This window comes from Dipodomys spectabilis, unplaced genomic scaffold, assembly GCF_019054845.1.
Source record: "Dipodomys spectabilis isolate Male_0828 unplaced genomic scaffold, ASM1905484v1 ptg000092l, whole genome shotgun sequence".
NCBI classification, from domain to species: domain Eukaryota; kingdom Metazoa; phylum Chordata; class Mammalia; order Rodentia; family Heteromyidae; genus Dipodomys; species Dipodomys spectabilis.
This window is the reverse complement of record NW_024870769.1, coordinates 1,649,634-1,662,095: the sequence shown is the minus strand read 5'-3', so window position 1 is coordinate 1,662,095 and position 12,462 is coordinate 1,649,634. Positions and strand designations below refer to the sequence as shown.

Genomic DNA, 12,462 nt, shown 5'->3' with positions numbered 1-12,462 from the left:
TTCAAAGTTTCAAGTCTTCATTAAAATTTTTGATCCATTTTGAATTAATTGTTGTACAGAGTAAGATATGGGTCTAGTTCCAGTTTCCTACATGTAAATAACCATTTTTTGTTGATGGGTTTATGTATAAGTTTGGCTTTTTCATCACATGTCAGATGGCTGTAGTTGTGTAGACTTATTTTAGAGTCATATATTCTGTTTAAGTTTATCTTCCTATCTGTTTTTGTGCCAGTATACAATGCCGTTTTTGTGACTATGACACTGTAGTATAGATTAAAATTTAACATTGTGATACCTCCATTGTTGATCTTTTTGCTGAGGATGACTTTTGCTATTCAGGGTCTTTTATGTTTTCATATGAACTTTAGGATTTATTTTTTTTTCTGTTTTTATGAAGAATATCATTAGGATTTTGATAGGTATCACGCTAAATCTGTAGATTGCTCCTGGTAATACAGGCAATTTCACAATATTACTTCTGCCATCCCATGGACATGAGAAGTCTTTCTTCTGATGTCTTCTTCAAGGTTTTATGGTTCATTGTAAAGCTTTTCCACCTCCTTAATTAAATGTATTTGTAGATAGTTTTTGGAAGCCATTGTGAATATCACTGTTTCCTGATTTCTTTCTTAGCCTATTCATTGCTGAAAAGCTACTGGTTTTGTATATACTATTTTATGGGAGAGGGAAAGAAGATAATTCCATACTACATCTTAAAATAAAATTTCAGTGTTTAGATTGTCAAAGGGCAATTAACTATGGTTACAATAGAGCTCTAGTACTAGGGACTCTGTAGTTATTGCTCAGCCATGCTATATTGCAGTCATTGTTGTCACATGCTGCCAAATGATAAGCTCCAGAAGAAGATATGACAGTAACTCCTTCCTGAGTTCCAATTTCAATTTTTTTACATTGTAGCTAATCATTTATAGATTTGAAGATAATATTCTAGAAAGAAAGGACATTAAAGACAAAACTTGCCATAATTTAGCTATTTTTTAAATAATTTAAAAATCCAGGCACTAGTGGCTCATGCCAGTGATCTTAGCTACTCAGGAGACTTAAGGTCTAAGGATCGTGGCTCAAAGCCAGCCCATGCAGGAAAGCCTGTGAAACTTTTTATCTTCAACTAACTACCAAAAAGCCAGAAATGAAGCTGTAGCTTAATTGGCAGAGTGTTAGCCTTGACCACACAAAGCTCAGGGACAGTGCCCAAGCCTTGAGTTTCCAGTATGTGCTTGCATGTGTGCGTGCACACAATTAAAAAGACATGTTTAACAATAAATAAAAAAAAGTCTGGATAAATGGGATTGCATTAAACTGCAAAGCTTCTGCATGGCAAAGGACATAGCTAGCAAGATAAATAGAAAGCCCACAGATTGGGAGAAGATCTTCACTAGCTATACAACAGACAAAGGTCTCATATCAAAAATATACCTAGAGCTCAAAAAATTACCCCTCCCATAATATATCCCCAGAGAAACAACCACCCCATTAATAAGGGGTTAAAGAATTAAAAAGAGACTTCTCTGGAGAGAAAATAAGAATGGCCAATGGACACATGAAGAAATGCTCAGTGTCTCTAGCCATAAAAGAAATGCAAATCAAAACCACCTCACCCCAGTTAGAATGGCCATTATAAAAAAAACAAATAATAACAGATGCTGGCTGGGATGTGGCCAAAAGGGAATACTGCAGCACTGTTGGTAGGAATGGTTCAACCACTCTGGTAGGCAGTATGGAGGTTCCTCAAAAGACTAAAAACATAGAACTCCCTTATGAGCCAACAATCCCACTCCTGGGTATTTATTCAAATGATCTCAAACTAGACCACACTAGAGCTACCAGCACAACTATGTTCATTGCAGCATTATTTATCATAGCTAAGATATGGAACCAACCCAGATGCCCCTCAGTAGATGAATAGATCAAGAAAATGTGTTATATTTACACAATGTAATTTTATGCTTCTATCAGAAAGAATGACATTGCCCCTTTCATAAGGAAATGGAAAGACTTGAAAAAAATGGTAGTAAGGGAAATAAGCTAGACTGAAAGAAACATAGGCTCTATGGTTTCCCTCATTTGTAATAACTGGTATATGCCTAAGTTAGTCCTGACAGAGAATCATAGTAGGTCAAGAGCTATGTATATATGGCCATATAAAATGATGCTAATTAAAATGAACTCCAAGACACAGAAACAACAGATCTTTTTTTTTTTTCAGCTGTCAACCTTGATGTCGCCAATGTACTGTATCTAGTTCTTTCTTTCTTTCTTTTTTTTTTTTTTTGGGGGGGGGGGGTCCGGTCGTGGGGCCTGAACTCTGGGCCTAGGCACTGTCCCTCAGCTCTTCAGCTCAAGGCTAGCGCTCTACCACTTGAGCCACAGTGCCACTTCCGGCTTTTTTCTTTTTGCTTATGTGGTGCTGAGGAATCAAACCCAGGGCCTCATGCATGCAAGGCAAGCTCTCCCACTGAGCCACCTTCCCAGCCCTCTAGTTCTTTCTTCTTATTTAATTTCATTTTTCTTGTTCCATTAGTTTATCCCTGGCAATCTCTGTCTTTGATTCTGGTATCGCCCATCTTGTATATACATTTATCTGATTGGGAGAAGGGAAGGGAAATAACAAAATGCATTTTGTTGAACGAAGTACAAAAGATGACCCATTGCAACAATGATACTCACAGGACACTATGTCGAAAATGAACTTTACAACTTTGTGGGGGGAGGGAAGGGATAGTGGGAGAACAACAATGGAGTTGGTAACAATGTTCAATGAGAAATGTACCTTACTCATGTAAATATAACTCCTCTGTACAGCATCTTTACAGTAAAATAAAATTAAAAAACAAAAAACAAAAACAAAAGACATGGTTTAAAAATCAATAATTCCGTAGAGTTATAGAATATTTTAGTTTATAGATGCTTCTTTTTGTAATTATATTGCACAGTCTTCCCATCAGTGGTTAAAAACTGTATTAAATAGCTTGGCACAGAATAGATTAATTCAAAAATATTAAAATGTTTACATAATAGTTACCAATCTGAGAAACTTTCATATTTTATATAACAGTATCATTCAAATGTAGTCTAGTTCTTGAATTAATAATTTGTCTTTTTTCCAGTTGCTAGAACCTGTCTGTCACCAGCTCTTTGAATTCTATCGTAGTGGAGAGGAACAGTTGCTTCGATTTACACTGCAGTTTCTCCCAGAACTGATTTGGTGCTACCTTGCAGTCTCAGCCAGCAGAAATGTGCATAGCAGTGGATGCATTGAAGCTCTTCTCCTAGGAGTTTACAATTTGGTTTGTATTTAGTGTGCTAAAATGTTTTTTTGACAAAATCAAATGCATAACGTTTGCAATTGCTTTTCATTTTAGTAAAGCTAATATTAGTAAAAGTTAATAGTTGTTTTCTATGCATTCTCCTGGAAATAACTGTTTATGGAGAAAAGCATACATGTAATTATGTAGATATACCCTTCTAGACTGATGGAAGACTGAGCATCAGAACCATTTTAATATTTTTATAAAGGTAACTGAAAAGTCACAGTGTAGCATTGAAAAATTTAAACTTAAAGAAGTCCATTTAAACTTATCTATGGGTTTTTTTTCTGATAGTCACAAAAAATTAGTGGGAAAGATATAGTCTAATATTTACCAACCATGGTCCATAAAATCTGGAATATCTCCAGAGTTAGCACCATTTGTTTAACATATAGTTTACATTACTAGTAGTTTGTATATTAATTATGATGTCCTATACTTAAGGTTTATACTAAAGTAGAAATTTAGGATCCTTTTCTTGTCAGATCTCATGTTTAAATCACTAATTAATTTAGAAAATATAACTTTTTACATGAGGTTCAATAGTAACTAAGCTTGTGTATCTATGTGTAAGCCATACTGAAAACAATATTAGTTTTCTTTCAGTGTTCTTTTTTGTAAATAGTGCTAGTGACTAATCCCCTGATCCCAAAAGTATGCTATACCACTGAGCTACATCCTCCGGGCTTTCCTTTATTTTAAAGGTGCAACAAAATGTACATTGTAACTACTGGTGCTTATGAATAATGAATAGTAGATTATGTATATTTAAGATTTTAAATTGATTTTAACATTTCTTTGTACTCAGGTTTTCTTTTTTAAAAAACTAGTCTAAAAATTTAATTTTTAAGTGACATTATATGTGAAAAGGTAAATATTTTAAGATATTCTCTTTCACTTTTATAGGAAATAGTTGACAAACAGGGACATAGCAAAGTGTTGAGTTTTACGATTCCATCTTTATCCAAACCATCTGTCTATCATGAAGTAAGTGACATTTTATCAAAATGAGTTCATTGTATCCTAATCATTGATAGTGCTATATATTAGGGAGTGCAAAAGGAAAAGGATAAGTTTATTAGTACTTCAAAAATTACAAAGTACCACACTAAGTGTACTATTTCCCACATGAAATGAAAAGTGAAAATTATTAAAATTTAAACTGATATTTGATGATAAGAAAACTATTGAAAGTATCATTCCCCTCTGGGTGTACGAGGACATCCCTATAATCCTAGCATGAAGTAGTTGAATGCTCAAGTCTCCAGAGTTTAAGGCCAGCTCCACTACTTAGTGAGTGTGAAGCTAAGCTGAGCTATATAGCAAAATTTTGCCTTGAAAAGCAATACAAAGAAAGTATCTAGAGATGGGAGGGAAGAGATGGTAGGGGAAAAACAAAGGAGGAGACAACAATGCTTGATAAGAAATGTACTCATTACCTTGCTAATGTAACTGTAACCCCTCCTCTGTACAGTATTTAAAAAAATAAAGTCAATCTCCACAGGACTTCCTAAGATACCTTGTTTTATTCCTTCACATGGCAAATAAATATTGCAAATAAATCTAAAAAAAAGTATCTCTTTTGAATATTTAGAATGTTTTTATCTATCTTTTGTGATAGAGAAGACTCTGTGTATGTGTATATGAATTGTTCAATCTCATAGTACAAGTTTAAGAAATTAAACTTACTGATCATTAATAGTTTCGTTTTAAATTTTTTGTTAGGTAGTATGAATATTTTTAAGATGCGTGATGTTGCTGGTAGCCATCCTTGGTGCTCTGTATATTTTAAATGTCACATCTTCAGCAGAATAGCTGTGTTTTTCTTTCTTCAAATATCTTTTTCTTTAGCCGTCCAGCATTGGCTCCATGGCTCTGACTGAGAGTGCACTGTCGCAGCATGGTTTGTCAAAAGTCGTGTACAGTGGGCCTCACCCTCAGAGGGAGATGCTGACCGCACAGAACAGGTATATTCTGCAGATACAACTTCTATCCTATCACACTGATTAAAAAATTATTTTAATAGCTTTACAATAATAGTGTGTGTGATGAGTTAAATGGACCAATTTATTTGCATATGGAGTCATTTTGTAGGACAGGAACACATCTAGACTTGTCACTGTAATTTGCTTCAGATGTCAACTGGAAACTTGAATATTTTTTAAAAATTTATTGTTAAGGGGATGAACAAGGGGGTTACAGTTACATAAGTAAGGGGAAATTGAATATTTAAGGAGGCTTTGTTAGTTGTCAAGTCTTCTTTTCCCTTTAGTTATTGGTATGCATTACTGTAGAAGCCTGTTCTAATACAAAATACCTTTGAATACAAAATACAAAAACTGTTCTCTCCTCTATTATGGTTAGCTTTTTAGAATTCTAAAGCTTTGTTAATGTTTCTTTGATTTGTCTTCAGGTTTGAAGTGTTGACATTCCTTTTATTGTGTTACAATGCTGCCTTAACCTATATGCCCAGTGTTTCTCTTCAATCATTGTGTCAAATTTGTTCAAGGTAAATTCAAATTCAAATGTTTTTAACATTGAAATATGTAAATCTAGGATTGTTAGTTACAAATCCAAGCTCCTTTTGTATAATCATGTTTCAAATATTAACTAATGCAAAGCTGATATAAAGCCTAGCCTACTCAGCACATAGAAAGCTCCTTACAAATGATACCCAAAAAATATGAAGAATATGAAACTGAATAACATTTTAATGGAATATTTAACCCCCAAAAAGATGATGCTGTATATCTAAAAGGATGGAATGGTTGTGATCTTTTTAATCTTTTGGAATGTGGTTGGGTTTTTGTTGTTGTTGTTGTTTGCTTACTTTGTACTGTGATCTAACTTGGTGCCAAGAACTAAATAAGAAATACATGTTTTTAAGTTTTTCTTTAAAAATTGTCCTGCACTGTTGGTTAAATAAACTATAATTATGTGAACCTTAAACATTTATTGGTTTATAATAGAATTTAATGCCTGGGTACATTAGCCTATAACTATAATTTCAGCTGCTTGGGAGGCAGAGATCTGGAGTATTGTGTTTGAGACCAGCTTGGGCAAAAAAACTATACCCCATCTCAACAATAAGCCAGGCATGGTGGCATGCATCACTGGTCCCAGCTTCATAGGAAGTGTAGGGAAGAGAATTGTGGTCCAGCCTAACCTAGGAAAAAACATAAGACTATATCTAAAAAATACAGCAGCAAGGCGCCAGTGGCTCACAGCTGTAATCCTAGCTATTCAGGAGGCAGAGATCTGAGGATCACGGTTCAAAGTCAGCCCAGGTAGGAAAGGCTGTGAAACTCTAATCTCCAATAAACCACAAAAAAAAAAAAAAAAAAAGGAAGTGGCGCTGTGGCTCAAGTGGTAGAACTCTTGCCTTGAGCTTGAAGAGCTCAGGGACAGTGCTCAGGCTGAGTCCAAACCCCATGACTGACAAATAAATAAATAACTACAGCAAAACAAGCTAAACATGTGGCTTAAGTGGCAGAGCACTTGACTAATAAGTGCAAGACCTGGAGTTCAAGCCCTAATATCACAAACAAACAAATAAGTAAACAAAAACATCAAATTGTTTAAGTGCATTTAAGAGATAAGAACTTGGCTGAGAACAAGTGCTAAAAGCACTTGCCCAGTACTTCAAGTAAAATAAATATGTAAATAAATAAATACATAAGCAAGCATTTAATAATAGCATATTTGCTATGGTACTAACCATATACACCATATGGTATGTTATGACTCCTGTGTTTATTGAGTGACCAAAACATTAACAATACTTAATGCCTAATTTGTAGAATTATGATTTATTTAAAATTTTCTCATTTGCAATTTTGCATGATGTTTTAATTTTGTGATAAATATATTACCTTTTCTTTTTTTTAAAAAAAAAGAAACAAAACAAAATGATTATTGCCTTTCATGATTCAAGTAAATAAGGTAAATGTTATGGCATTACAGAAGTTATAGGAAATTCATATTTGAAGAGTTTATTTAGAGAATGAAACTTAGCCAGAGAAGTTGTTATAAATATGCTGTCCAAGAACCATTGGAATCATAACAATAGACACAAAAATAAAGAGTTGTTTTAGCAAGGCAAAATTTACTTCTGGGGAAGGATGTCCCATCAGCCAAAAATCTGGCAAGCAAGTACACAGAGCAGGAAGGCTGCTCCCGTTTATCCTTAACACAGCAGGACCTGCCCCTCTGCTCAGATTAGTTGAACTCCAGTTCACAGTCTGCTCATGATAGGCTAGTTTGAATTGGGTAAAATGTATTTACGTAAGGTGACATTGAAATAAGATTAACAGAATACAAATAGCCTCAAAATACACCCATACCCTCTGCTATTTCTTGAACAATCTGAGGTGCATCTTAATTCTATCTATAAAGAAACAATGTACATTTCAACAGGAACTTTTAAGGACCACACTTCCATAGAAAAGACAGTTTTTTTCACAAAGGATCCACTGAGCAACACCTATCAATCAAATAAATTAAAACAAAACTTAAAAGAAGCAGAATTTGACACAAAATGGGACTAAAAGCCTTGAAGATCACATAGAGAAAGAAAACAAGAAGAGGATGCATGTTAGAGAAGTTGAGAAATAGTCTTTCAGATGATTCCTGAGTTGGACGACCTTACTATTTCAAGAACAGTCTACCAAGTGTTACACCTCTTACTTACCTAGTCTTTCTATTTTAATTGTTTTGAGATGCTGGGTATGAACCTAGAGTCCTGAACACATTAGACAAGCACTCTAATTGCTGAGCTAGAACCTAATGCCAATGGAGACATTTTTAAATTTTTATGTGTTTTAAAAAGTAATAATAGTTATTATTATTGTTATTATTTTGCTAGCCTTAAGGCTTGAATTTTGGGCCTGGACACTGTCCCTTGAGCTTTTGTGCTCAAGGTTAGCACTTGAGCCACAGCTGCACGTGCAGCTTTTTGTGGCTAATTGGAGATAAGAGTCTCATAAACTTTTCTGCCTGGACTGGCTTCGTTTTGCAATCATCAGATGTCAGCCTCCTCTGAGTAGCTAGGATTACATGTGTAAGCCACCTGCACCCAGCAAATGATATGTTTTACTAGCATAGTATATTGAACATATTATTTCTATATGTAATATAATATTAAAACACATCTAGAATGAGATATTTTCATGTTAAATCTTCTTTAACTTTTTTTTTTAACCAATCCTGGGCCTGGGTGCTGTCCCTGAGTCTCTTTGTACTTAAGGCTAGCACTCTACCACTGAGCCTCAGCATCACTTCTGGCTTCTCTGAGTAGTTAATGGGCAATAAGAGTCTCAGGGACTTGGCCGGCTTCAAACTGGGATCCTCAGATCTCAAGATCTCAGCCTCCTGAGTAGTTAGGATTAAAGGCATGTGCCACCAGTGCCCAACTTTTTTTTTTTTTGTCGGTCATGAGGTTTGAACTCTGGGCTTAGGTGCTGTCCCTCCACTCTTCAGCTCAGTGCAAATGCTCTACCACTTGAGCCACAGCGCCACTTCAGTTTTCTGGTGGTTTTTTGGAGATATAAGTCTCATAGACTTTCTTGTCTGGGTTGACTTTGAACAACAATTCTCAGATCTCAGCTTCCTGAGTAGCTAAAATTATAGGCATAAGTCACCAGCACCTGGCTTAACATTGAATTCTTTTTTTTTTTAATTGTGAAAATACTGTACAGAGGGGTTACAATTACATGGGCAAGATAATGAGTACATTTCTTATCAAGCATTGTTGCCTCCTCCTTTGTTTCCCCTCCCCATCCCATCCTCCCCCCCACAACTCTCTTCCCCCCCACCAAGAATTCTTGACTTCATTCTCCCCCTTTCTTTTTCATTCATCTACTCCTTTCTCTTTGACTCCACCCCACCCCTTTCAAAAACCTGCTTCCTGATATTCATTTTGTTGAACTTTGACTTTGCCTTTCTAAGGGATTTGAGTTCAAGGGAGTTTTTTTTTTTTCCTTAACATCCAAATGAGAGGATGATAGAAGGGAAAAACAATTTATAAGATAAAGATATGATAAGGTCAATTTGTTTGTGTCTCATTTCACTGTAGCTCAGAGAAAACTTGGTCATAGGCTGAATTATAAAGGCCATTCCTTCAGGAATACTAGCTTTAGGAATAAATTCATGCAGCATTTTTCACCTGTAGAACTTAAAACACACTACCTAGCCTTCAGCACCAAATCTGGGACAATGCCCAGGCCCTGAGTTCAAGCCGTAGGGCCAGCACAAAAACAAACAAACAAAACAAAAAACCCATTAAAGTCCAGGTCCCACTGTTAAGGACTGAAGCATTATCTGAGATGATTGGATCCAAAAATACATGTGTGCATATGTATTATTTATACATTTATTTGTAATATGTATATTTGAGCCTTCATAGGTGCTCTAAAACTCTGCTCTAATAGGATCCAGCATAGAAGTTGCCTTGAAATTACTGATGGAAAAATTAGTAAATAACATGTGTTGATGATTTTTTGTTCTCTATAATTTGAATACACTGCCTTTTAGTAATTACGTGTGTGTGTGTGTGTGTGTGTGTGTGTGTGTGTGTGTGTGTGTGTGTGTACATGGTACTGGAGCTTGAACTCAGAACCTCATTTTTGCTTGGCTTTTTTGCTCAAGGCTGGTGCACTACCACTTGAGCCACAGCTCTATTTCTGTGTTTTTGCTGTTTAATTGGAGATATAAGTCTCTTCAGTTTTTCCTACCGGATTGGCTTTGAACCAAGATCCTCACATCTCAGCCTCCTGTGTATCTAGAATTACATCTGTGAGCCACAGTTGGCCCTCATTAATGTAATCATTTTTACACTATGGGTAGAGAATTGCTAGATACCAATTTTACCTAACCAGGTAAAAGAATTGAGTAATCCTTAAACAATTTTAAAAATAAAGTGAAGCCATAGATTGCTTAAAAAATAGCTGTAGGATTTTTTTTTTTTTTTTTTTTTTTGTCAGTCTTGGGGCTTGAGCTCTGGACCTGGGCGCTGTCCCTCAACTCCTCAGCTCAAGGCTAGCACTCTACCACTTGAGCCACAGTGCCACTTCTGGTTTTCTGGTGGTTTTTTGGAGATAAGAATCTCATAGACTATCCTGCCCAGGCTGGCTTTGAACCTTGATCCTCAGATCTCAGCCTCCTGAGTAGTTAGGATTACAGGCATGAGTCACTGGCTCCTGGCAGCTGTAGGATTTTTAACTCTAGATTTTAGTAGAAATTTATTAGATTAATTTATACTATCAAGAAGAATTAATTATGCATAATTTCTCACTAGCTGTAGGGATGTACAACTGGGAGAAGTTATTCAAAAGACTTAGGCTGTTTTAAGTAATAATAGCTGTTAGGCCACAGGACCTTATATAAAGAGGAACTCTGTCAACTTGTCACTTTTGTCCTGTTTACTTGTGTGAAGTTTTACTTTTTATTTTAGATTTTGTATCACTCTGATATCAGTGGAAAAGTCAAACTATTCATTTATCTTAACTCCTGGGATCATAAGAATTTATCCAAGCATTCTAATTCTATCCAAGTCTGTATTTCTTTTGTGTATATGCTGGTATCAGGACTTTAAGTTAGAGTTTCCAGCTCTCAGCTTATAGCTAGTTCTCTACAACTTGAGTCATTCCTTCTGTTAAACATTTTTCTGGTTGATTAGAGGTGAAATCTTGAGGACTTTGCTACTCAGACTGTCTTTGAAGCACGATCATTCTCCAAGTTTCAGTCTCCTGAGTAGCTAATATTAAGGAGTGAGCAGTTGGTTCTAGAAGGTTTCAAAAATGTTTTTAAAGATGAATCAGTTGAGGCAAGAGAATCATGAGTTCCAGGCCAGCAAAAGATATATAGTGAGATGCTGTCTCAAAAGAAAGAAAGTAACAAAGACAAAAGAAAAAAGGAAGGAAAGGAAAGGATGTAAGCAAGCAAGCAAGCAAGCAAACAAACAAGAAAGAGAGAAAGGAATGAAAAGAAAGATACATTAGAAAATTACTTCCATAAGTCTCATCTGTAGCTGTGAAAAGACTTGATTACAAAACTGTGGTGATAAATTATGATTTCAATAGTTAAATGTTCTTTGATGATGCTAGTACTAGGATTGCATTAGCCAGATGAAAGTGGTGATTACATGGTTTTCATAGCCAATCTAGTCCTTCAGCCATGTGACAGTTTTTAGATTATTGTACAAATTGATTGTTATTATGAAGGATACATAGATACAAGAATCATTTCATGTAATATCTGAAGTAAATTCTGTGATACATTTTCCATTTTTAAAAATCTTCTAGTTGCAAAATGTGGTGGTCATAATCAAAACAACCTTAGGTGCTTCCATCCTCTATGTATTCAAATCACAAAACACACACACACACACACACACACTCTACTAACAGGTGCCAATGGCTCATGCCTATAATTCTACCTATTCAGGAGGCTGACATCTGAAGATCAGGGTTTGGAACCTGGGAAAGAATGTTCTGGCACTCTTATCTCCAATTAACCACCAAAAAGCTGGAAGTGTGCTGTGGCTTAAGTGGTTCAGTGATCTCTTGACCAAAGAATCTCTGGGACAGTGCTTAGTCCCTGAGTGCAAGCCCCAGGACTGAAACAACAAAAACAAAACAAAAAACACTCTACTGAGGAAAATTCAGTTAAGCCTTGTCTGCCTGGTTCAGATTGATAGCCTGTGTTTTCTTCCTATGTAGTATACATGGACCATTTTAAAAAGATCTGAAAGACAAGATCTAGTAATAGGGAACAAATTTTTCTTCTCTGCCAGTGCTAATCACTCTATATGCGACTACCAAGATGTTTATATTGATCACTAATACAAAGAAATTTTACTAGGGGCTGGGAAGGTGGCTCAGTGGTAGAGCGCTTGACAAAGAAATTTTACTAGAATGTACCGGAGTCCTCTAAATTTGAAGAATAATTTCTTTTTTAGCAACATCTTTTGCTCTTTGTTTTAATTTTTATTTTTATTGTTATTATGAAGGTGATGTACAGAGAGTTTATAGTTATATAAGTCAGATATTCAGTACATTTCTTTTTGCAGTGTCACTCCTTCCCTCCATCTGTCTCAGTTTTCCCCCTCCTGTTCCCACCCAAACGTTGTGTAGTT

At 35.6% G+C, this 12,462-nt stretch overlaps 1 protein-coding gene across 3 annotated transcripts in view; it reads left to right on the top strand.

Annotated features, from left to right (window-relative positions):
* The window catches only part of Fam126a (family with sequence similarity 126 member A), a 99,720-nt gene that overhangs the window by 39,982 nt on the left and 47,276 nt on the right, over window positions 1–12,462 (top strand). For all 3 annotated transcript variants that reach the window (XM_042684912.1, XM_042684910.1, XM_042684911.1), the window contains exons 4-7: window positions 3,129–3,308; window positions 4,236–4,316; window positions 5,181–5,296; window positions 5,743–5,838. In XM_042684912.1, the coding sequence (XP_042540846.1) occupies window positions 3,129–3,308; window positions 4,236–4,316; window positions 5,181–5,296; window positions 5,743–5,838 (473 nt within the window). The remainder of the gene's footprint in view (window positions 1–3,128; window positions 3,309–4,235; window positions 4,317–5,180; window positions 5,297–5,742; window positions 5,839–12,462) is intronic.